Raw genomic sequence first — 23,972 nt, forward strand, 5'->3', positions numbered from 1 at the left:
GCGAAGGATGATTTCTTCTTCAGCGAGGTGACTTGCATAAAACTTACTCCGCTTTATGTAAACAGCTTCCTCCTGATGCCACTTATTGTGTAAGCTTGTTCAGAGGAACCAGCCTTAAAGTTGTAAATTATTGCAACTCCATGCATCACGTGCAGCTGCATCTGTGTGACAGAAAGGGCAATCACGCATGGTCGTTAAAACGAAAACAAAAATACCCGAAAAGTACAAACCTTTCAGATAACGTAATGCTGAGCAAAAATGATTATTTTTTTTTTCTACCTGAAAAACCGGACGAGGAAAGCACGCGATTTCCTTTCAGCTCACATTGCTTCCTAGCACTATCCATTGCTGTCTGCTGTTTTCTGCTCGCATTTCCGCTCGCTTTGACGCCTGCGGAGCTAAGTTCTGGGAGTTCCTGTTTGTAATGGACACTCTAAAGCACGCGCAGGGACAGCGAGTGCGACAAACAGCGGTAGACATGGCTGGGAGGACACACCGCAGCGCGCTCGACTGCTGACGCACCCTTGGTATTTAACTTTCGTTTACCATTCGCTGTTAGTCACGTTTCTTTTTTTGTTTTTGTAAACGCACTTTTCGAACAACAATACGAGCTCCCATTCGGCCATTTCGCAGACAGCAGGATGGAGATGAACTCGCTTCTATTGACTGTCACATTGCTAAGCCTACTGAATGTGGGGACGCTGCTGGACATCGACGCCGTCGACGGTGGCTACATAGACGTGGTGGTGTCTATCAGCAAGAATGTTCCTTACAACGAGTCAGTCATCAAAGACATAAAGGCAAGTGGCGCAACTTGCACATTTAGTGCTTGAGCACATATTGCGGACTCAAAATCCGCTCGGCTTCCTGACGAACTGGGATACGGAGTGCAGCATAAATTGAGTGTCATGCCCTTAGTTTTTTAACACTTTAACGTTTTGACGTTTTAAGTACATCGATGGCTTACAGTTATTACTTTGCATTTTTCGGTGCTGAGATTTCCCGCTTCCGAATATCGCTTCCCCGTTGTCTTCTATCATTATCATCAAATAAGCACACGCGTAGTTAACTGAGTTTTGTCATGTCGTGAGGACCGCATAAAAAGCAACAAAGCTTGCTCTGCTCCTTGTGCCAATCAATTTGGGCTCGCTTGAATGTTTCTTAATCACTGCAGCACGAGCTCACCCCCGACAATTGGTCGAATTGATGTAGTTTTGAGAAAAAAGAATAGTCTTGGCAATGCACGTACACACATATGAAAACACAGAGGTGCATGCAGTACCAAGAAAAATATGCACACACCTTCGAAAACGTCTGTGGTAATCTCTATAAAAGGTTCATTGCATAAGGTTCGCTATGGCGCCTGCCAGTACAAAGGCATACTACGAAAAAAATACAACGCAAAGTTGCTACTCAGGAGCGGACGACGCGGCCACGAATATATCTGTGTCCATCTTAAATGTTCTTTTTGGGGATGTACCAGCTGCGAAATTTTGCTTGCCTTTCTAAATAATGATCAGCCTTGTACAAGTTAGAGAAGATAAGTAACCGGTTGCAATTACAACTACTCTGTGCTAAGTGTAACTTATTACAGTGGTCTGTACAGCTCCAGAAAAATAACTGAACAATTACAGAAAAGTAATCGATTGCTGTTGTGTTATTTTTCTTCTAGCTTTAATGCTGTATAACACAAATTTACACTACAATGAACTACTGTTTACCTTTACGTACAGCTCTGGTAATGGTGCACATCAGGGTACTGTATGAAATAGGAAGTTTATCTCGAACAAATACGCACAATAAAATTATTCTAGCAGGGAAAGTCCAAATAAAACGGTCGTCCAAACGGCACGGATACGTATGAACATGTGCGAGGACAGTTCTCGCTTACCACAGCTTATCTAATCAGATCGCTTTTTTTTTGCCTTTCATGTAAATGTAGTTTCGTGTGAGTCTTTGGGTCTCCCTCATATATGCACTTAGGCCCTTGGTTTAATATGAGTAAAATCAATAAAAACAAAGTTTCTTATTAAAAGTCTTTTAAGTCATGCCCTGTCACGTGCATATATATCTGTGAGTAACGTTAAGCGCGTTGACGGGCAACGCAGTCACTGTTCCAGTCTTCTGCCGAGTTCCTGCACCAGGCGACCAATGGGCTGGTGTACTTTAAGCACGTCATCATAGATGTGCCCCACACGTGGCCTAGTGGAGGCAGATTCCGACATGTGTCATCCAGAGGCTACGAGAAGAGTGACGTTCGCGTTGGACCCCCAGTGCCCCCTTACGGCGACCGGCCTTTCACGAAACAGGTCAGAGCTTGCGGTGATCCAGGGGAGTTCATTCACATCACACCTGATTTCCTCGGCGAGGTCAGAGCGACCAGCCCACGAAGATATAAGAACCCAGGTAGGTGGAAATGGCAGTTACATTTCCCTCATAGTGAAATTGCAGACCTTCTTCTGTTCTCTTAAGGTGAAGACTATTAATGCGGATATTTTGGGAAGCTATACTCCTGACGCTAATTAGCTGATCAGCCTTGGTGTGTGATTAGAACCTCTGGCACGTTGTGACGCAGGACGATTTGAAGAGCGAAGAATCTGGGGGTTGTGGGGTTGAATTGGGGAGATAAATACGTTCTCCCCACTCAATCGCGGCTGGCACGGTTCAAAGCCGCCCGGACCCCACCCCGGAACCCCACAGGGTATCGATGGCGATGCCATTTGGAAGAGCTGCCGTTTCCACGTAGCGCGTCAGGTAGACAGTAGCGACTATGGTCACTACTGGATGTATAGGGAATGGTCTAAGCAAGTCCATCCCGATATGTTGGAATGATCTTGACGGTAGTTGAATGGCCTTTAGAACACCGTCTGGCTTGAGAGGCAGAAACTTGCGTCGCTGGCAGACCCAGCAAGTTCGAACATAATGCATCACGTCGGGGTATAGACGAGGTCAGTAGTAACTCTCTTGAATTCGCTGCTCGCATTGCTAGCGGCAATGTGCCGCTAATCAACAGTGAGAGGAAAGCGCATCTAGCTTTCTATTCTCAAGACTACAGGCTAAGAGTGCGGTATGTTGGGATCAAGACGCATAGCAGTTTGCATCAATTCTAAGAAGTAAAATAATGAAAGGTGTCATTGGACGCTAAATGTAGTTGCGCAGGTAACCGTGCCTGTAACATCTACGCTACTATTTAAGGATGTAATTTGATGGAGAAAAGGGGTTAATGTTGCAAATAATGAAGTAATGAAAAGGCAATGTTATAAGTGAACAGTAATAGGTATGCAGTCTGTCAAAGGTGCTACAGCGATATTGATACGGGCCACGAAAGTATGGAAGTGTTAAGTGTAATGAACAATTATGTTCGTGGCATAAATGACTAGCGTGACTGCGTCATAGGAATTCAGTAAGGTAGACAGGTGAGTCGGCTCCGCTGATCATGGGAGGTGAATAGTGCTACTTTGGAGTAAGCTTGTTTGCGCATTTCACAGAGGCCCCCCGGCTATTGGTCGTTGGTAAGCAACCTAGCCTTTGGCTACTGTCTGTGACCCTGGTAGGATGCTTTCACACTCTGTGCGAGGACGGGGTCTCGGAAATAAAACAACTTTAATATTTTTGTTTTGTTTTTGGATGCGCAGCATACACATTCGTGCACGAGTGGGCCCACTTCCGGTACGGAGTGTTTGACGAATACGGTTGCCCGGGTGACGACCAGTTCCCCCTCACTTACTGCAGCATCAACGGGCAGGTATACACCTGCGACACTGAACAGTCGTGTGTGAATGCAGAGTTAAAGCCTCGTGTCGCTTTGTGCCATCTCCTTTTTCTTCTGGTCCAGGGGTTGGCTGTCTTTTACATACATAAAAATGTACCAACCTGCCGAAGGTTGTGCCTCAGTGCAGTTAATTTCTAGTTTTTGGGCCCGTCCCGTCCTTTATTTTTTCACAGCCTTTTTCATGTGTAATCCTTACAGCGTGTTGAAGTGAGGCCATTGTACTTGCTTGTCAGATTAGGCTTCTGTTCTGATCACTGGTCTACAAACGACGACAGATGTGCATATTAATACTACCTTTCATAGAATTTCGCGCACATATACTGTACTCGGAAACACCTCTTCTTGGCAATAAAGAGGCCAGCCGCCACGATTCAGTGGTTAGGGAGCTCGGCTACTGATCCGGAGTTCCCGGGTTCGAACCCGACCGCGGCGGCCGCGTTTCTATGGACGCGAAACGCAAAGGCGCCCGTGTGCTGTGCGATGTCAGTGCAAGTTAAAGATCCCCAGGTGATCTAAATTATTCCAGAGTCGTCCACTACGGCATCTCTTTCTTCCTTTCTTCTTTCAGTCCCTCCTTTATCCCTTCCCTTACGGCGTGGTTCAGGTGTCCAACGAAATATGAGACAGATACTGCGCCATTTCCTTTCCCCAAAAAACCAATTTTCATTTTTTTTTCAATACAGAGAAACCTACACGTTCGCAGCATCCGTCTTTGAGGCAGTGTGTCATATATTTCACCCATCATAAACTGTTTTAAACCTGCGTGCTCATGATTATATGCTTGCTTTGAAAGGTGTACCGTTTAGTATTAGTGGTGAGTCGTTAATAACAGCACATTTCGAAAATAATTTCAGTGGAATTGACTCAATTTCTGGGTGGTCGAAGCAAACGCTAAGGTTTAAGTGGTAAGTTATGTTAGTTGATATGAGTCCTTAGTGGACGAAAAGCGGAGAAAAAATACAACTTGGTTCTTGAAATCGACGATTGACGTACACTTATACTTCTCTGGAACGTTTCTTTTCCACATTTGCACCAATTTTTCAATGCTTCAAGTCAATGCTTTGTATATACTCCTGAAGCATTCTACTTCTAACGCTACTGATCAGTGTTTTATTGAGCGTTTCATGAGAGAAAAGCTAAGCTTTCAAGGCGTTATTGCCGAACAAAATGAAGTGAGATTCAATTTACCTGCTGGAAATTTTGACCTCTTAACAAACGAGCTCAATAAATTGAATTTTTATTGACACGTTATAGAGTGTGCAGGTACTCAATATTGTTGTGGTCAGTTGAAATTCAGTGTGCATTCTTTTATGTAAGGTGCTCGAGAACAGCCGCAGTTATTTACAGTTTTGCAAGAAAATGGTGAAAATACCAAACATTCGCCTTAAATTTATCTGCTAGTATATAGAGCGGATAAAAGGAATGTACGGAAGACATGCCTGCCGGAAAGAGAACGTTCCTTTCGTTAGCACCCGCCGCGGTGGCTCAGTGGTTAGGGCGCTCGACTACTGAGCCGTAGTTCCCGGGCTCGAACCTGACCGCGGCGGCTGCGTTTTTATGGAGGAAAAACGCTAAGGCGCCCGTGTTCTGTGCGATGTCAGTGCACGTTAAAGATCCCCAGGTGGTCGAAATTATTCCGGAGCCCTCCACTACGGCACCTATTCCTTCCTTTCTTCTTTCACTCCCTCCCTTATCCCTTCCCATACGGCGCGGTTCAGGTGTCCAACGATATATGAGACAGATACTGCGCCATTTCCTTTCCCCAAAAACCAATTATTATTATTATTTCGTTAGCAGTTAGATGGCATTACGAATAAGAGGACATGCGCGGTTTCGTTTTTCGAGCTTCTATGTGTAGCAGTTGATTAGCTGCAATTTTTTCGGATTTGTCGTATTATTTTAAACTGAATTCAATCAAAAATTGCTATCCTCTTTCATTATTGACTGTGTCTTCGATGAGATAATATAAGTATTGGGTGTAGTTCTGGCTTCTTCACAAAAACATTTAGTAACAACCAGTCCCTGCTCAAACGCATGGGCTAAAACTTGCTGCCCCATCACATTTCATGCAGCATACGTTGTCAAGGCAACGGCGCGAGTTTGAGCGAAATCTGTTTTTATAACAACCACGTGTATACGCCCCCGAGCTCGTTTAGGTAACTAAGTAACGTGCCTAGTTGTCCTATCTTCCTCAACGTAGCCTCTTCGCAAATGCAAGTGAGCACTGTGTCACGAACGATGAAATGTATTCAAAGATATCAATGAATTTAGAAGTAATAAAATATTGCTTTTTCTTCAGGTCAAGCTCAACTCCTGCTCGGCGAGAATGCGTTTCACGGCCACACTGCCTAACGGAGCTAATTGTTCGATCAAGAAAAACTGCCAGTTCACCGACGACTGCAAGATTGATGTCTTCCAGCCGAGTGACACACTCGTGGAGTCGTCTATCATGTTCATGCCGTACCTGGCTAATGTAAGTGTGGATCTATGTAAACGCTCACTATACAGTTTACCCTCAGTGTACAACAGCTTAATATTACCGGTACTCACCTACGGGGCAGAAACGTGGAGGCTAATGAAAAGAGTTCAGCTTAAGTTAAGGACAACGCAGCGAGCCATGGAAAGAAAAATGATAGGTGTAACGTTAAGAGACCGGAGGCGGGGAGAGTGGGTGAGGGAACAAACGCGGGTTAATGACCTCCCAGTCGAAATCAAGAGGAAGAAGAAATGGGCTTGGGCAGGGCATGTAATGCGAAGGCAAGATAACCGCTGGTCCTTGAAGGTAACGCAGTGGATTCCAAGAGAAAGTAAGCGTAGCAGGGGGAGGCACAAGGTTAGGTGGGCGGATGAGATTAAGAAGTTTGCAGGCAAATGGTGGATGCAGCTGGCAAAAGATAGGGTTAATTGGAGAGACATGGGAGAGGCCTTTGCCCTGCAGTGGGTGTAGTAAGGTTGATGATGATGATGATGATGATGATGATGACGATGATGATGATGATGCAGTTTACCTTAGTGTTGCTGATTTTGGGGGTCACTTCTAGAGTTTTTCTTCTCTGGTAAGTACAACAGTGATTATTAGGCTTAAGCATAACGATTAATAATCTAAAGCAATTGAATGTCTCTGGAACTGCCCGTAACACTGTGCTCTGGGAAGCACATAGGAAAGAAAATAGAAGCAGGTGTCTCAGCCCCCAAGAAACTCGATGGACGATTACTATACTCAGGAATGCCAGTTTTGAGTGCAAATGTGAAAATGTTGCGATTTTGCAATATACTGATGCGAAGAATTGAGAGAAACACGCATAAACCTACAGAGTATAGGCCACTCTTTATTATCTTCCATACACACTCGTTATTCGGCTACCACAGCGGTCGCCACGCAGGTCCGAAAGGGTTGCTTGTCCTCTCTCGAGCGCGCGCCCAGTGACAACGCATCCAGGTTTGCTTGCGTTCGCGTACCGCTGACCGACGGCTGCCACCTTCATCAAGCTGTGAGGTCGCTGCAAACTGGGCTTAGCCCGCTGGGTGCGCTGCCGTGTCTACGCAGTTTCGACAAAGTGCATAGCAGTGGGGAAGCTCGTACTAGTTTTACCGACGGGGTTCGAACCAACCACCCACCGCAGCTACCTCTTGGTTACGCCACATGAATTCAACGCGGCTCAACCTGGGAATGGACGATGCACAGCTGTGCTCGGAGACGACTCTATACTTAGAGAGAGAAATCGTTAATAGGCAGAGAAGCCTGTTTTTTTCTCTGTGATTCAGCTTTGCCATTGGTCTCTAAAACCCGAATAAAGTTATTCTCCGTAAGAAATTGACTTGTAACCTTCGAAAATTCGATCGCTAGTCACAGCAGTCATGTACGCAAAGTTTGTTAGTGCAGACCAAGCCTAGATGGTTTCTATATACGAATCATCGTGATGACTACGGGGCATCTGAAAACTTATGCCCGTGCGGAATTTGATATATGCGCAGGAGCAAGAACAGAAACGGCCAGCTCTTCGTGTAAGCGCCTTCTTGGTTTTACTCATGGAATAATGTGAGCATTTTTACGTGTACGAGTAATCGTCAAAGCAAAGAGGAGAGGCCTAGCTACTTTTAGACCAAGTTGAAAAACAAGATGGGTACAGTGAATACCTTCTGGAACTGCTCTTTAACTGGGTCGACGCTTTTCTTAGTTCCTTATAGCCTGAGTCGCTTTGGGACGTTAACCCCGTAAACCAAACCAACTTTCAGTCCCCCTGGTGCGTCCGGCACAGTCATGTGATCTTATTGCAGATAAAATCGTATACATCGGCATTGCGGTGTATTTTGCAGGTTACTCAATTCTGCGAAGCGGGAACAGGAGATCGCGAGCACAATCCCTATGCTCCTAACAAGCAAAACTATATGTGCAAGGGGAAGTCTACGTGGGAAGTCATCGCCGGTAACGAAGACTTCAAAGGGTGTGTAAACATTTCTACAGCTGCTGGTAAAGCGGTGTGCATTGCGCCTTTTTTTATGCGTTGCATATTGCAATCACTCAGTTCAGCCCTTGGGCGCGGCCGGGCAGCCACCATTGACCTTTAGCGCAACCACGTGACGTGACGTCACGACAGCCGGAGGAAAAGCTGGGCCCCAACTGGCGCGGTCGCGCGCGGCCGCAGCCACCACCTGACTCCCGCTCCCCCCGCTAGGGGCGCTGCGCTATGATTGACGTCACGGCATATGAATAAAAGAGCTGCGCTCCTTCGCCGGGACAGTCTTATACCCCTGTCACACGGGCATTTCGAGGGCCCTCGAACCGATAGTCTATCGACTCAAAGGCGATCGAGCGCTGCTACACGGGCAGTTTCAATGGCGATCGAGTCAATAGCCTATCGAGTCAACGGAGCAGCACGGAACTACATCGAGATATGCAACGCATTCTTGGCTTAATCAAGCTAAGCCTGGCCATTTTTTTCCCAATTTTATCGAATCACTCCGTATTTCCTTGTCGCAGCCTATATATCCGCCGCACATCGTTGGTAGCGGGGGAGCAAGCGAAAGTATAATAATGGTCCACTACTTTATCCTTATGCTCTTAAATCTGTTGCCTCACGTAGAGTGTCAGAGTTATTTATGTGCAGCAACAATCAACAACTGGTGAAGTATGCAGTATATGGGGTTTATTGTCCCAAAACTGCATACTTGTTATGACAGACTCCGTAGTAGAGGGCTTCGCATTAATTTATAGCAGCAGAGCTTCTCAATTAATGTGTTTTATTATATGTGGGTGCGGTGTTTAACATCCGGAAGCTACATACAGGCTGTGAGGGATGCCATAGTGGAGTTATCTTGACCCATTGCGACCACCTATGGTTCTTCATTGAGTCCATTGCACAGCATAGGTCCGGTTTTGCAACGGTCTAGCAAAGATAAATGACCTTCTACAGGCACACGAAATGTGTTTATAACTTTTGAGCAAGGCTTCAGCAACAACGGGCTGCAAGATCATTGAACTAGCACATAAAAAAGTTCATTTGGCCGCGCAAATCAGAGCGAAGCTTTTTCTGCTTATGCAACCAGTTTAAAGCTGCAGCTAATAGAGTAATATTTTTCTCTGGATGTCTTACAGAAAAATGTTTTCGCGTTCTGCGAAATCTCACCCTTTGCATTCGCCAGCAGGTAATTTATTTTTTCACTTGTACGTGTTAAATCGGGCAAATGGGTTATATGATCTTTATTCGTTCAAATTGCTAACAAGAAATGAAAAACATTTCCTAATGAAAGAAGTCAGGAATGGGAACAAACATCGTTTGGCTTTTAGCATGTGGCTTTGTAGACCGAGAAGCTTGACGGTTAGTCTAAGACTTTTAGAAACATTCGCCGAGCGCTACAAGTTCATTGCCTGTATTCGCTGAGTAACATGACCTTAATCACGCGTTCATTATTTTTTTTTCGTTTCCAAACAAATATGCAGGTTACCACAAGCGGACATGGCAAAGCAAATTTCGGTATCGTTCGAGGAAAGGATCCGAGATCTGCCTCAACGGGTGGTGCTGGTTCTTGACGTCTCCCAGAGCATGAGCGTGAGCGTCGTCAGGGCGAAAGACATTTTTGAAGGAGCAGAAAGAGACAGTTGTAAACTTAAGCTCTTGGTTTGCGTTGTTTCTACTCATGATTACACTGTAAGGCACAAATTGGGGAACTGTGAGGAGCCGTCTAGGCAGCTCCACTGTCATGACACCCGGTAGCAATCGTCGTCGCTATCATTACTATGAGCACAACTCATCTCAATGATATATGCCCGAAATCATTCACGAAATTATGCCACCTACGCAAGAAATTAAAAGGGTCCCCATCGAGCCTAAAACCAGTCCTAGAGTACGCCTTTGTTGTGTGGGATCCGTACCATGCAAAAAACATCGAGCAGGTGAACAGCATCCAACGTCATGCAGCCAGGTTCATCTCATCCGATTACCGGAAACATTCTTCGGTTATTAAAATGCCGAGGCAGCATAAGTTGGAGCCGCTCCAGATGCGCAGACAGATTGCCAGTTTAAAATCTTTGCACTTACTATACCATAACAAAACAGGATTGTCACGTGATTCGTATTTACTTTCTGCATCACAAATAGCATCAAGTCTGAACCACACACTGAAAGTGATAAGGCCATACAATGCCAGGACTAAGCAGTTCCAAAAATTTTTTTTCCCATGCACAATCGAACAATGGAATCGCCTGTCTGCTTCGATTGTTGAATGTGCTAACATTAATACCTTTGAGCGTTCTTTGCAAAATTACCTTTTGTAACCCTCTCGTGCCTGGGCAGCACTGCTGCCTGTAGTATTTGGAAATAAATAAATAAATAAATCCAAGGCGGGACAAAGACCTTTCCCGTTCACCTCCAATTACTCCTGCCTTGCACAAAGTGCTAAAACTTTATCCACGCAAACTTCCTAAGCTATTGCTCCCACCTGACTATCTGCATTATTCTGCTACTTTCCCTTCCATTTCGATCCATTCTGTTGACCTAATGGACCATTTAATTATTTTTAATTTAAGCATGCAGTATGCCTGCACATTGAATTAAGTTGAGATAAGGACGTCACCCAAATATGAGATAACACTATGTTTAGGAACTTGCTTGTTTCCTTCATCACGTGTGACTGCGGGCGAGTTGCAGCCAGGCTTTTTAAGCCCTCGTATTGTTAGCCTGTGGGTGACTGGGCGTAAACAGTGAATGTAAGAGTGGGCACACAAAATTCTCTGCTCGGAGTGCTCGGCATCGTACGTTGGTGAAACCAAGAATTTCTACGAAAGAATGAAGTGGCACAAAGCTGTTGTCAGACAAATGAGCACGCATCGAAGCGCGTTGGCCGAGCTCTGCGAGGCATGTGAACACAGAAGTGGGAATGTTACCCGCTCCCTCAGAACGCCTCCTCCCTCCTATACTCACGGTTTACGTTTGACAGAGCCATATATCCTCGACGGTCAGTTACCCGCCGGCTAACTATAAGAGGGATTAAAAACCCAAGCTGCTACTCGCCCACAGTTGCAACTGATGAAGGAACCGAGTAGGTTCCGAAACGTGGTCCTATCGCATTCTTGGTTGGAGCTTTTTCTCACTTGGGCCGGATTGGCCTTCCCAACCAGACAGACCTCTGTCGAATGTGTGCTTTCATGCCTGTGTATGTATTTTAATATATATGTTAGAAGACTCTGTTTTATGTTCCTAGAAGAATAGAGACCTGTTAGCACAGAGTGTGGACTCATATATGTATTTGATGAACCCACGACTGTAAAATATTTTGGGTACCACGATTGGAACGCCTAGTCTGAATAGGATACATAGCGCCCAAAATTCTAGACACTCATCACTTGCAACCACCAAATTGGCGCATATGAGACGCTCCTTTAAGTCATTTAATAAGCCAATAAACATAGAAAACGGAGGGAAAAAAAGGTTTGTGCATAACAGCAGTATCCGAAATGTCTGACTTTAAAAATTTCTTACATCGCTCTAGTTCAAGCGTGATTTGTCTGTTTCCGTTTATATACTTCTTGGTCTCTTAATTTCCTGGGCGCTTTTTTAAACAGATTAGTGGATTCACAGTACAAAAATGTTGCCAAGGACTGAGTGCTGCTCTTGTCATTTATTTGTAGTACAGCATAGGATTACAGAATAACTTTTGTATTTTCTCGCCCCCATGTTCAATCCCTGTTCTAAGGTTATGTCTCATTCGTATTCTCATTTCAGAATGAGGGTCGGTTAGGCTTCCTGAAAGAGGCCACATCCCGCTACATTCGGGACATACCGGAAGGCTCCCTGCGATTGGCCATCGTTACGTTCAGCGGGACCGCAAACATTGCCTACAACCTGACCACGGTGAACTCCGCCTCGCGCGAAGGCTTCCTTAACGTTGTGAGGCGGTTAAAGCACATCTCTTGGACATGCATTGGGTGCGGACTCCAACTCGCTCTGCAGGTATGCAGCACTTTTGTCAGCCATTAACAGTGTTAAGCAGAAAGCTTAAGGTTTAAGCGCTCATATCACGTCAATATCTTTTCTGCAGTGCCTCGAACAGGGCAGACAGCGTTTTAATAGCTCGTTAGTGAAAACACTCGCTGGCTATGTTCACTCGATGCGTTCAGAGTTCACCTGCCGAACAGTGAGAATACTATGTGTAAAGATCGGTGCACGCTCGCGGCAATGTACGCCGGCGACCTATGCTCCAGTCTCGCGTTTCTCCATCAATGCTGTCAACGTCAACGCGTATTGCTCTAATGCTGTGTTTCTGACGCAACGTTGTCGACGCAACGTTGTCTTTATGTTGCTGGGGCTATTTAGTGTCTGGAAGAGCCGCCAGATGGACCGCCACGCCGAATCACCACGGTAGTCGAAATCTTTGTTTCGTGAACAATGCGCTTTGGTGCGGAGAGTATATGCTACCCTGCAAGAGCCGCCTAGCTGGCTCCCCTATCTGGATGTATGTGTGTGCCTCCCAGGTTTTTGATGTTCTGGAAGGTGGGGTCGCGCAGGGGTATGGTGGGCTGTAGGCTCGTATTACGCAGCCTGGTGTTTTGCGGCATAATCATACTCAGATTTTATTTTTCGGCGCTATATTCATGCAATGAAGAAAAAAAAATGAGGTAATTGTCTAGCGCTCTTGTGCAGTGACCAGCGCAGCTGATGTGTTCGCGTCGTCGCGGGTTCGAATCCGAGTCGCGGCAATACTTTATTTATTTTTGGTTTGCCCAATGTCACCCTCAAGGTCAAGCTTCACACGAACTGGTGAGCCGGTTTGACCTCGTTAACTAGCGCTTTCGCACTAAAACGAAAGCAGGAATAATTTAGGAACACAGTTTCGAGGCAAAGAGATTATTTTTGCGGCTCAAAACCATCAGCTGCGGCTGGCGCTAGGAAACAAGAGATGTGTGCAATTTAGTAAGCCGGTAGATTTAAATATAGTAGGTGACTTCTCAGCTGTTATAGTTATGCGCTCATACTACTCAGAAGTTTGTAGCTAGCCGTTCACGGTAGACATTATTTTTTTTTTTTACAAACCTTTTCCGATTTTCCGGCAAAACGCAAGGAATCCTGCTTTTCCGGCGTGTCACCTGCTACCCAGAACACTGACGGCTATAGCGTGCGTTGTCGACGGCCCAGATGCCAAGTGCTTGTATGTGTGGTGCCAGGGTTGGAGCTGTGACACGATGCCTGAGGCCGTATTCTATAAGTTGCCGGTTTTAAAATCGCCATTTCGTGTCCGTCTGGTTTGGTCACTCAGGCATACCCGCGGCTTTCAAGAGTCCATGGAAAGCGACGCGGTCATTGGGTAGAAGGCGATCGGACCGCCTCGTTGGCTGCATATTCAGCCAATGGCAGCCAGTGGCCAGGTCCGGTCGTCTGCTGTTGGCCGAGCTCTGCGATGCGCCTCCCAATTGGCTACATATCGCAGTCAATGCCAGCCTATAGTGACACCCGGTCACCAACCACCCAATGGTCGGGCCGTTTTCCCCAGACGCTAGAAAGCCAAAATGGTCACTTTAAAATGAAAAGCTTATAGAATAAGCTCCCAGTGACTTCTACAACGCTGTGACGCAGACATAGAACCTATTTTATCTCGCATAGCCTATCGTAAGCTCCTAACATCTTCCCTGGTTGAGCAGTGGGGCAGCAATTGATGACGGGCTCAGGCTCATGACTAACACGGGGAAGCCGCCTAACTGATACGGCTAAGCCATCCAAAATTCGATTGAAATCAGTCACGAAGGCGAGGCCCAAATGTGGACCGATACCTAGTGCCAACGAAACCAGCCTTAGGGGCGGTTGATAAAAACACAATTGGTGGGTGTTTCGACAAAGCCTTAGTGAAATAGAGTTGGGGTATATTTATTCTTAAGAGCTATTAAAACAGCATATTAGCTGATAATTAGTGCCCCTTAAAGCTGACGCTGTGCGGTCCATTGCAGATAACGTGACTTCGCTGCGTACGCCTAGTAAACGCCCATTGTTCGCATGTTCATGTGCACTAGAGTTTTCGATTTCTAATAGTAAAACTGCTCGCTGATAGCGTCGGTTCATTAAAAACCTTAAAATCTAGAGCCAGGCAAAAGGCAGAGATGCCGAAAGAAGATGAGACGAGGACCGTTTTTCTTAAAGTTGTGCTTGATTGCTTGCGTTAGTCGCGTGTTTTTCCGTAGTCCCTGTCAAAAACTTCAAGATGTAAAATTTCTTTCTTTCGCGTAAGACAATATGGGCGAAGTGACATTAGGGTTGTTTTACGTTTTTCTTTTTAGAACGACATCACTTACTTGCATTTTTTCTATTTTACTGAAGTGTTTCAAAAATCTGGAAGCACACAAGTCATGATTTGGCTTCTATTGAAACACCGCCTGTATGCGACATACACATTGCATGCACCGCCTAAAGCGTGGGTGGTCCCACCCCTAACGAGCTGGGGTCCATGCGGTCGCAACGCGTCATACGTCGACAGTCTGCATCCACCATTGCTCCGAACATGCGTGAGTGGTACTGACACTGTTTCGTCGCAGGTGCTGAACACTACCAAAGAAGGGCCGGAAGGGGCCATCGTAGTTCTCATGAGTGACGGAAATGAGAATCAGCTCCCTTATGTGAAACATGTCCTGGAATCGGTCGTCAACGCCAGCGTCGAAGTCACTACGTTGGCACTTGGGCCCACGGCTGACAACAGCCTTGAGGATCTGGCTCTTGCCACTGGAGGCAGATCGTACGCCTTCGCCGATCTTCGAGGGGGTGTGGCTTTGGATATGTGCCAGGCGTTTGTTCAGTCCACCACCGCCCAAATCGACAGCGGTCTAAGGCCTGTCCTGGTACGTCCTGAGCGCCTGTTTACTGTTCCTCCTCAGTAGATGTTACATATTCTTTGGGGCCGCCGAATGGATCCTAATAACGCGCATTGACGCAGTGTAGGGAAAACCGAAAAGTGAGAAAATTCCTTTCGGAAATAAGAATGGTCTGCGAGATGAAATGAATTTAGTTCTTGCTTAGCTGTAAAGGTTTCTGGATTATTGGAAGTAAACGACACTCGGGTACCATGTATTGCAAAAATTTTATTCATTTCTCTTTGACTAAGTTTGGAAGCGAATACCTATACTTTGCTTCATACGATAGGTATTCTTTCTTTATTTGAATGCTTGTATTTATTGCTTCATAGTCTTCACTCAAGGTTCAGTTCACAAGGATTCTGTCACACAGTTGAATATTTGGTGATGATCGTTAGTGCAATTGAGCATTAAGTATAGTAAAGGTTCATAGTTAGTCTTGAAGTGCTTGTGCGATATAAAAATTAGTTTTCCCTTTCCAATTTTTTACAAAGCATCCTGCTTTTCCTGGACAGTTGATTACAACTGCCAGTTTTGTATGATGGTACAGGGTTAAAACATTGTGCGCAGAGATTTAAATAGTGAGCTTTTTCATGAAGTTAGTTTTTGTATCAGCCAGGCAGTAAAACTCCACCGTCTTGGAAGCATCTGAGGGCTGAACTGTAAAACAGTACTAAGTTATTTAACTTGAATGTGTCGTTAAATTAATCCCATTCACAAAGAACGCTTTTATAAGATTTCTGTGAATTCATGAATAAAATAAAATGCGTCTAAAGAAAGACAGTTTGGTATTTTTGTAGAGTGGCTTCATAATTGAAGAGCAAGCTCTCGAAACATGCGCAACTGTCTTAAAAGATACAGTGACCGGGAATATCAATAGAAACAGAAGCTATGTTAGACTGACAGATCACGTTTCAGGAACACTGCCTTTTTTTCGTTCGCGCGAAAATTCTACTGCGTTTGTGAGCAAATAAACAAAACAATAGGTTTCCGTTTGCCTTTGGACTTCCTGGAAACACGGGTGGTGTTATATAATTTAAATGATACACAACTCTCCGAGCTAGTCCCGCCGTCCAGCTGGCCCTTTGTTAAAATACTTATCAACAGTGGGTGCCACTATAGTTTCTTATGCAGCCCAGTTAACTGCTGTTTATGCCGATAAGCCATGTTGACAAAATGTTGGAACCTCATCTTTCTGCGTCCCTGACAGCACTTAGCTTACGTTCGGAACTTGCTGCCCATTACACCTTCACTCTCCACTTTGGTTTCCCTTCTCGATAGCACTTTGTGTCGAAATGTACCTATTAGCTTACCGTGATCGATAAAAAAATTACTTGACCAAGCGCAGCTACCGACATTCTCGAGTAACATCGCTACAGTATTTCGCTTTTGCGAAATCTGCTTATCCAAGCTCTGTTCTAAAAAAAAAATAACATGTTAGTAACCATGAGAAACTAATTCCTCACTGTAACTTTGCTCAATATTTCTCTTCAATGTCCCTTTAAACAAAGATTGCCATTTTGTTTCAGGTCACGAGGACCGAACAAAATATCTCGACGGTATCGGAAATACTATTCACATTAGACACTACAGTCGGCAACAACACGGTTGTGGATATCGAGCACAAATCCTCTGCGATATTCACTGCTTGGCTTGTCGACCCAAAATGTAACCGTTGTGATACATGCAACCAAAGATACGCCAACACAATTTCATCTTTCTCCATACCTGGACAAGCGATGGTAAGTAACCGACTTTAGCTATCATCTATTTTGGGGCGCAGCACATTGGGCTTGCATGAGCACAAGTCGACACCTATTCCGTTGAATACTGCCCATTCCTTCAAACTTACAAAGTTGCCTTCGTATCCGTGAGCTACGTGTGAACACGACGTTGGTTTCCAGGAAGCTCTTAAAGCAGAAAAAAAAAAACAGTATTTACGCTATTCTTTCGCAAAACTTCAAATTAGGCTAAATACATACACAGAGTGCTAGCAGGTAGCGCCGCCTATTGGCTACAATGCCTACAATGCCTAACACAGCTCCTCGTATCAGTGTTGTGACGTCAAACCACAGTCAACCAATGAGAGTGAGATTTGACGTCAGGCACAGCGAATCGAGGGGTTGGCGATGTGCCAGCTGCGAAAGCAGTCAGAACGTGGAGTAGTAGTAGTAGAAAACATTTATTCCAAAAAGGTAGGATAGAGAGGCGAAAATACAGATTTTGGGTGGAGTCCTTATTTCAGGACCCCAATGTCCACCGCAGTTGCTCTTGCTTGGGATATCAGCTTTCGCTGCGTCGCCAAGTCAGAGCTGAGCAGGGCAGACTCCCACTGTTCCTCGGAGTGATGTTTGTCTAGTTCGGGGGGCTTGGGACCGGAGCAGCCTCATGTTACATGATATGTTGTTGGAATTCCGCCACACCAGGGGCAGATGCTGTCATATCTGTCGGGGAAGATGATGTGGTACTTGCGTAGGTTAGGAAAGGTGTTCGTCTGCAGTTGTCGCCATTCCCTCGCCTCTGCCGCCGTTAGCTTACGGTGTGGTGGGGGACAGACTTGTCTTTGTGATCGGAGAAGGAGGAGGCGCTCGCCGTACGTAGAGGGGAGAGGGGTGAGGTCGGGGAGGTTAGTCGCTCGGTTAGTATATCCTCGAGCTAGACTGTCCGCGGCCTCGTTTCCCCGGAGCCCTTCGTGCCCAGGAGTCCAAGTGATTTGGTGCTTGCATGTGGAATTTTGAACTTGTGGGGTAGTCAGAATGGGAGCGACGGAGTGTGGAAGTCTGCCAGAGAGGAAGAGGCGAGACGCGGACTGGGAGTCGGTAATAATTTTTAACTCAATTCCCGTAGCATCGCCGTGCTGGATTGCGAGGGCAATTGCAGCAGTTTCTGCTACTGTGGGAGAGCAGTTTCGTAGGGAGGCGCTGGCGATTTCCTTGAAATTGGTGTCCAAGACGACCGCCACCGCGTTTGTTGAATCGGGGTACGTGGCTGCGTCCACGTATACAGCATTTTGTGCCTGTCGATGTGTGCGGCGCAGATAGTCCACTCGCGCCTTTCGTCGTCCCTTTTGTGAGTCCGAGTGCATGTTCTTCGGGAGTGGAGCTACATACACGCGAGTTCGCAGAGTTGAGGGTAGGTCTCGGTTGTCCTGGACGGCGCGTATGTCAGCCGGGGAACCCACTCTTTCCAAGATTTCAGAACGTGGAGAAAGTATTCAGTGTGAGCCCTGTCGTTAGCCGTCGAGTCATGTGATTGGATGTATCACGTAGTTGTGGGGGGAGAGGAGCGGAGAAGGATCACTTCTCAAAAAAGAAAGACACGCCAAGAAGGATGCGTGGACACCGTAATGGTGCCTGTGGAGTTGCGAAGGAGGACTAAGGACTTCAAACGCTGTTCGGCTTCCTATGAGTTGGTTAGGAGTTTAAAAGTTCTTTAGGCATTAAGGCAAAGTTTACAATTTAGGCCAGAAGACTGAACACCGATGGCCAATTCGTCCCAGTGATTGCTTTTCCGAGAAATAAGAGGACAGTGATAATGCATATTCAGTTAAATTAGCGCCTGCAGTAACAATGCTCAACATTGTGCACGACTGTCGTGACTTTCTATCGGTGCAAGAAATACTTCCCTTTATGTTAGGTCAAGCTAAAAGTAGCTAGAAAGAGGACAGCGCATTTCTACACAAAACAGCACCGAAACCTCTGTTTGTAAAATGGTTGGTGTGAAGTTGGTATGAATTCATCTTTGGGCCAGCATGAACTTTGGGACGCATCAACATAGACAGACACATGAAACACAGTCGAACTGTTTCATTGTTAAGCTTTGCTCTACAGTGAAACGTTGCGGACCTCTTTCTATGAGATTTAAATACGTCATTATTGAAGTGGCACATAAGCTATGCTCTATTTTGAAAAAGAGCGGGATGTGCAAGCCGATGTGTGTAAGATTTTCGCAGCGATTCTTTTACATCTCAGGGTGTCAATCCTGCCGAACGAGAGCAATCCCACTGATCACGTCATGTGGCGATATTGATTGACTAACATAACCACCAAACCACTATTTGAACCATCAATTCGTAGCTTCAGTTATTGATTAAATGACTAACTGAGTGATTGACGAAGTGAGTGTTATGTCTTTCGTTGAATCATTTATTCATTACTGCCTGACTGATGGTTCACTGATTCCAAAGGCAGGAATTTGGACGCTTCACGTAGAAAGCTCCACTCGAGGCAACTTAAGTGTGAACGTTCAAGTCAAATCGGAAGCCCGAAATGCCAGCGACGAGCCGATTCGACTTTCGTGCAAAGTCGACACACCCGTGGTGAACACATCGTGCCAGGCGAAGATATACGCTGATGTTACCAAGGGGAGCAAGGTTGTGCTGGACGCTGAAGTCTTTGCAGAAGTCATCGGCCCGATACCGCCTCACAAGTCCACGGTGCGGCTTCATGACGACGGGCACGGTACGCATCGGTCTGCTTAGCAACTGCTTCTCGATTTCAATGCGAGCCAGATGAACCGCTTCTAGCAGATTAAGCCCTCTTCCAACACCCTTCCTTACGCTGTCCCCCTCGCTAGCTTTAGTACTTTTACCGCATGCGCTGGGCGAGAGAGAGAGAACACGTCTCAGGTTGCAAAATTTTTTACGTTCTCTGGAATGTTAGGCGCCGTTTTGCAAAACTACATTCGGAAACCGCGCCAAAAACATTGCATAGGACGTATGCCATCCCCTTATGTAAGTGGCGCCACTTATCGGCAAGTAAGCGAACAGAGGCGTGCAAAACAATTCCAGGTCGAAACGAGTCATGCGACTGGCTTTGAAAGTAGAGGGGGCGTAATCCTCAGATAACCTCTACTGGCAAAATGTTCCTTGCAGTCTACGCTGAAAAATGCAGCAACAAACTTTCACCAATTAAATAAGCTTGTTAACAACTTTCACACGTGTGAGATGCACAAGTGCTCATTAATTTAGGCATTCATGCAATCTTCACGGGACATTATACCTATAAGCGCGAACTGCTAGCGCGACTCGACAAAAATGCATGAAGCGTGCTATTCTTAGTATAGAGCATAATTCACGTTTTAAGCAGAAAGATGAATCCCACAATCAAATCTTTCCCGTGATGCAGAAAATATAATTGAGGTGCACTTTTCTTTCGCTCACGAGATCTCAGCGAAACTAACTGCCACTTAACACTCAGCAGCATTTTCTGCCTCTTGTCTACTTAATGCGTGCCATTATTTTTCTTTTGTTAAGCTTGTACCCATGGAGGCAACCCTCTTAAATAATACTTACTGTCGCATGAATTGCAATGACTGCTGGATAGGTGTTCATAAGCTTAGTTGAAGAGATAGTTTATTACTTGACCATTCTTAATAAACACTTTGCGCGACCTTATCAACAATACTGTCGTGGTGCAGTTACGAACGCGATGTGCACATGTTCGTAATCATGTTAAAATTAGAAGACAAGTTATGCCTAAGTCTCAGAGCTCCAGAACCACTTTCGTGGATCTGCATTATATGCCTCCGAATTTCCAATACTCTGAAAGCCCGTGCGATTAGATTACAAAGCCGTGCTTCGTTGCCTTAGGACAAAACGCTTTACGGTACTCCCACTGCACAACTTGACCTAAACACACACTATCCCTAGGAAATTATCAAGCTGCAGCTGCAGACTCCTTCCCCCTGATGTTCATTTTCGACGCTGTTCCTTTTCTGTTTGTATTTGCATCCGTTCTCAAAATGAATATGCAGAGTGCAGTTGGGCTATGTGTGCATTGTGGCTGCGTTATGTGTAAATACACATAACTTCAACATGGGTGTACTTCTGTAAATTCTGTATTTTTGTCTTTTATATGTATATCATTCAGTTATCACTGCTGTCGAAACTGTTTACTGTAGGGACTGAGACCTTTCGTCAGGTCCTTGATACCTCTAGTCCCAGTCTCCACTCGCTATGACGAGGAACAAAGTTTATTCATTCATTCATGTTATGACGCCATATCCTTCCACCAGATCCGGACGTTCATAGAAATGACGGCACATACAGCGGCTACTTCACAGGGTTCACAGGACCGGGAAGATACTCTGTCATGTGCCACGTCTCGAGCCAAAACACGACACGGCTTTCGTACCCTGCGTGTGGCTCTGGAAGCTCGTTCGCCACAATGGAACTCAGCCCTTCTGACGGTGAGTCTGCTAACCCGCACTGTTCAGCGTTTTAGAGATTAATTCACTGGAGGTGAATTACAATGTTACGCTCGCTCTATTCCTAAGATAATGCCTCGCTTCTCACGAAGAACAAGCCGTTTGTATAAATACGGAGATATAGTATCTGAATGTTAATTTATGCTTGATGTCCTTAGTGCGTTGTTATAGTTACGAAACAATGGACGAAGCACCACACAGACAGACAGAATGCAATAAGGATATAGTAGAATGTAAGGAGAGTAGCGTACAGATCGGATATCACATGTGCAGACCGCGCAAGCGGTGTAGGCGGAGCAACTGAGATGAAGATTTATCTGATTTGCTCTCTGAGAAACTCGTTTTTGCCTGTGAGGTTCACACGTGTATTCCGCGGCGCACGAGTGCAAGTATTTTCATTGAAGGTAAGTGCCTGCCTTATTATGTACGTGATAGGGCTGAATATTTAGACGATTAATTACTGAAATTAACTTATGAGCCTTTTCAAGGTTGATTTTAAGAGGCAACGTTATACTGAGAAACTCACAGCCGTCAACATGGAAGCTGAGCCCGGCTTCTAAATTTTCTCTACCGGGGATGTGGCTCGAAATAATGAATTTCAAAATGACGCATTTCAAAGCTCGTAGAGTTGCGTTCCCGCCTTGCATATTTACAAAATTCTGTCCCTGCATATAGTATCATCGCAGAAATCGTTAACTGCTTCTACGTCATAAAATACAGAATCACTTCTGTATTTTCAGTATTAGTCAAACAAGCGACAATATTCTAATAATGTGATACGCGGTAAACCCAACTCATTGCCCAATCACACCCAATCACATTACTGATAAAGTAATATAGAAACTAGGCACACCATCGATTTTGCCAGCCTTCAATGTACAGCATAACAATGCCCCATAAAACAATAAATAATGAAGTTTTTAGTTAATTTATATAAATGTTTGCCTAATAATTCATATATATCACACACCTACTGTCCATCTTGTTGTGCAACCTACCTGCGCAGACCCGAGCGACATATCTCTCACAGTTTCTAGAATAAAATTTGCAAACGCTAAAACAAAACCACCGGTATACATTGAAGCGAGTTTAATTCTGCCTTTGAAAAGGGCACATTACTTTATGTGACCGCAACAGCTTCGCAGTTTTTCCAAGATTATTTCGAAATTAGTTTTTAATTTTAACTAAATAATTCGAGATAATAGCCAACATTGTCTACTAGAATTTAAATTTACCACTTGAGTGATTAAAGCATAGATGACGTTAAAACGTAACTTGTTTCTTTGCAGCAACCTCTTGGTCATGCCCATCTCTTGATGTTCGTTTCATGTTACTGTATTTCGTTTTTTTTTATTTTGTTAGTGTTTGTCATGTTAGTGTTGCCATGTTATTCTTTCTTTTACTCAAGACTACGCTTCTTCTTCGACGCGCTTGAGGGAGTAGTAAATTTAAAATATTTTAGAAAAATTTTACAGCGATAGCTGTTAGGCGCCCGTCCCTGGCTTGCGCGTCGGCGTCGGCGTAACGGTGGATGCGCCAGCAACCACCAGTTGTGCCACTGGTCAGCCTGCGCCGTATAAGCCTACCGGTGGCCCTGTCTGGAACAGCCGCCTGCCAGTGCAGGGGTGCATCACGTCACCAGTGGTCACGTGACTAAACGCCTAAACAGCTATCCCTGAATCTCGCGTTACATAGTCGTAACTGTCCCGTGTGCGTGTGCGTGTGTGCGTGTGCGTGTGTGCGTGTGCGTGTGCGTGTGCGTGTGCGTGCGTGTGTGTGTGTGCGTGCGTGCGTGCGTGCGTGCGTGTGCGTGTGCGTGTGCGTGTGCGTGTGCGTGTGCGTGTGTGTGTGTGTGTGTGTGTGTGTGTGTGTGTGTGTGTGTGTGTGTGTGTGTGTGTGTGTGTTCTTTTTTGCATAAATTGGAAACATTCGCAGGCTCCGGTCCTCTTCCGACGGCGGAGTACCTGTTCAGCGACTTCGCCCTCGCTGACAACAGCGCCGAAGCCACGAACGCGGCGTCGCTTGCCGGGGAAGCAGTGGGCCCTCTTCAGAGGTCGGCGACTGCGGGGGCCTTCCGAGTAACCACGAACCTCATTGAAAAGGACGTGCCGCCAGGGGACATCCGGGACTTGTCCGTTACGGAAGTTCGCCGCGGCGCCAACGACACGTTTCTGGCGCAACTGACCTGGACATGGCCGGGAGCACACTTGACCAACGGACAAGGTGGGCGCTGGCTTTTTTCTTTTTCACAATGGCTCGGAAGGAGGTTGATGAGGAGCACAGGTCATGGTTACTGAAGGCGCTCTCATGAGCATCTCCGTTAACTTCTTATTTATTTTAATAACTTAACTTATTTTAGAACTTAAACATAAGAAGGGCCTGTACGTGCGCTTCTTCGGTCTGCCCAGGATTTCGATATATCACGTGGTGCGGAGACGGGGGAGTGAGTAAGCTCTGCCGTGAAGTGATCCGTGTGATTATCCCTTCAAGGCGCCTTGTACATTCAGGCCTGAATGAAACGGGAACAGTTCCTATGTGCAAAACAAATATCTTACTTGTACACTTTAAGCTGCAATGTACAAACAAATACCTTACTTGTACACTTCCAGCTTCAATGTACAACTAGCCTGATTCATGTGTCCGGGTAAAAGGTCTACTGAA

General features: G+C 45.6%; 1 protein-coding gene across 1 annotated transcript; it reads left to right on the forward strand.

The window, feature by feature from the left end:
- Nucleotides 1-641: 641 nt before the first annotated feature.
- On the forward strand, nucleotides 642-23,937 carry LOC144107441 (calcium-activated chloride channel regulator 3A-1-like). The gene is made up of 10 exons (XM_077640437.1): nucleotides 642-800; nucleotides 2,109-2,406; nucleotides 3,636-3,745; nucleotides 6,072-6,245; nucleotides 11,995-12,123; nucleotides 14,793-15,092; nucleotides 19,441-19,564; nucleotides 21,120-21,293; nucleotides 23,247-23,534; nucleotides 23,921-23,937. Exons 1-10 carry the CDS (start codon nucleotides 642-644, stop codon nucleotides 23,935-23,937), a joined length of 1,773 nt encoding a protein of 590 aa, XP_077496563.1.
- Nucleotides 23,938-23,972: the final 35 nt, after the last annotated feature.

The sequence above is a fragment of the Amblyomma americanum genome, chromosome 10 (assembly GCF_052857255.1).
Source record: "Amblyomma americanum isolate KBUSLIRL-KWMA chromosome 10, ASM5285725v1, whole genome shotgun sequence".
NCBI classification, from domain to species: Eukaryota; Metazoa; Arthropoda; class Arachnida; order Ixodida; family Ixodidae; genus Amblyomma; species Amblyomma americanum.

Coding starts and splice junctions, on each gene's coding strand:
- LOC144107441 (XM_077640437.1), top strand. CDS start 642: ATGGAGATGAACTCGCTTCTATTGACTGTCACATTGCTAAGCCTACTG. Junction 6,246..11,994: donor TCATGCCGTACCTGGCTAAT/GTAAGTGTGGAT, acceptor TTCTCATTTCAG/AATGAGGGTCGGTTAGGCTT. Junction 21,294..23,246: donor GGAACTCAGCCCTTCTGACG/GTGAGTCTGCTA, acceptor AAACATTCGCAG/GCTCCGGTCCTCTTCCGACG.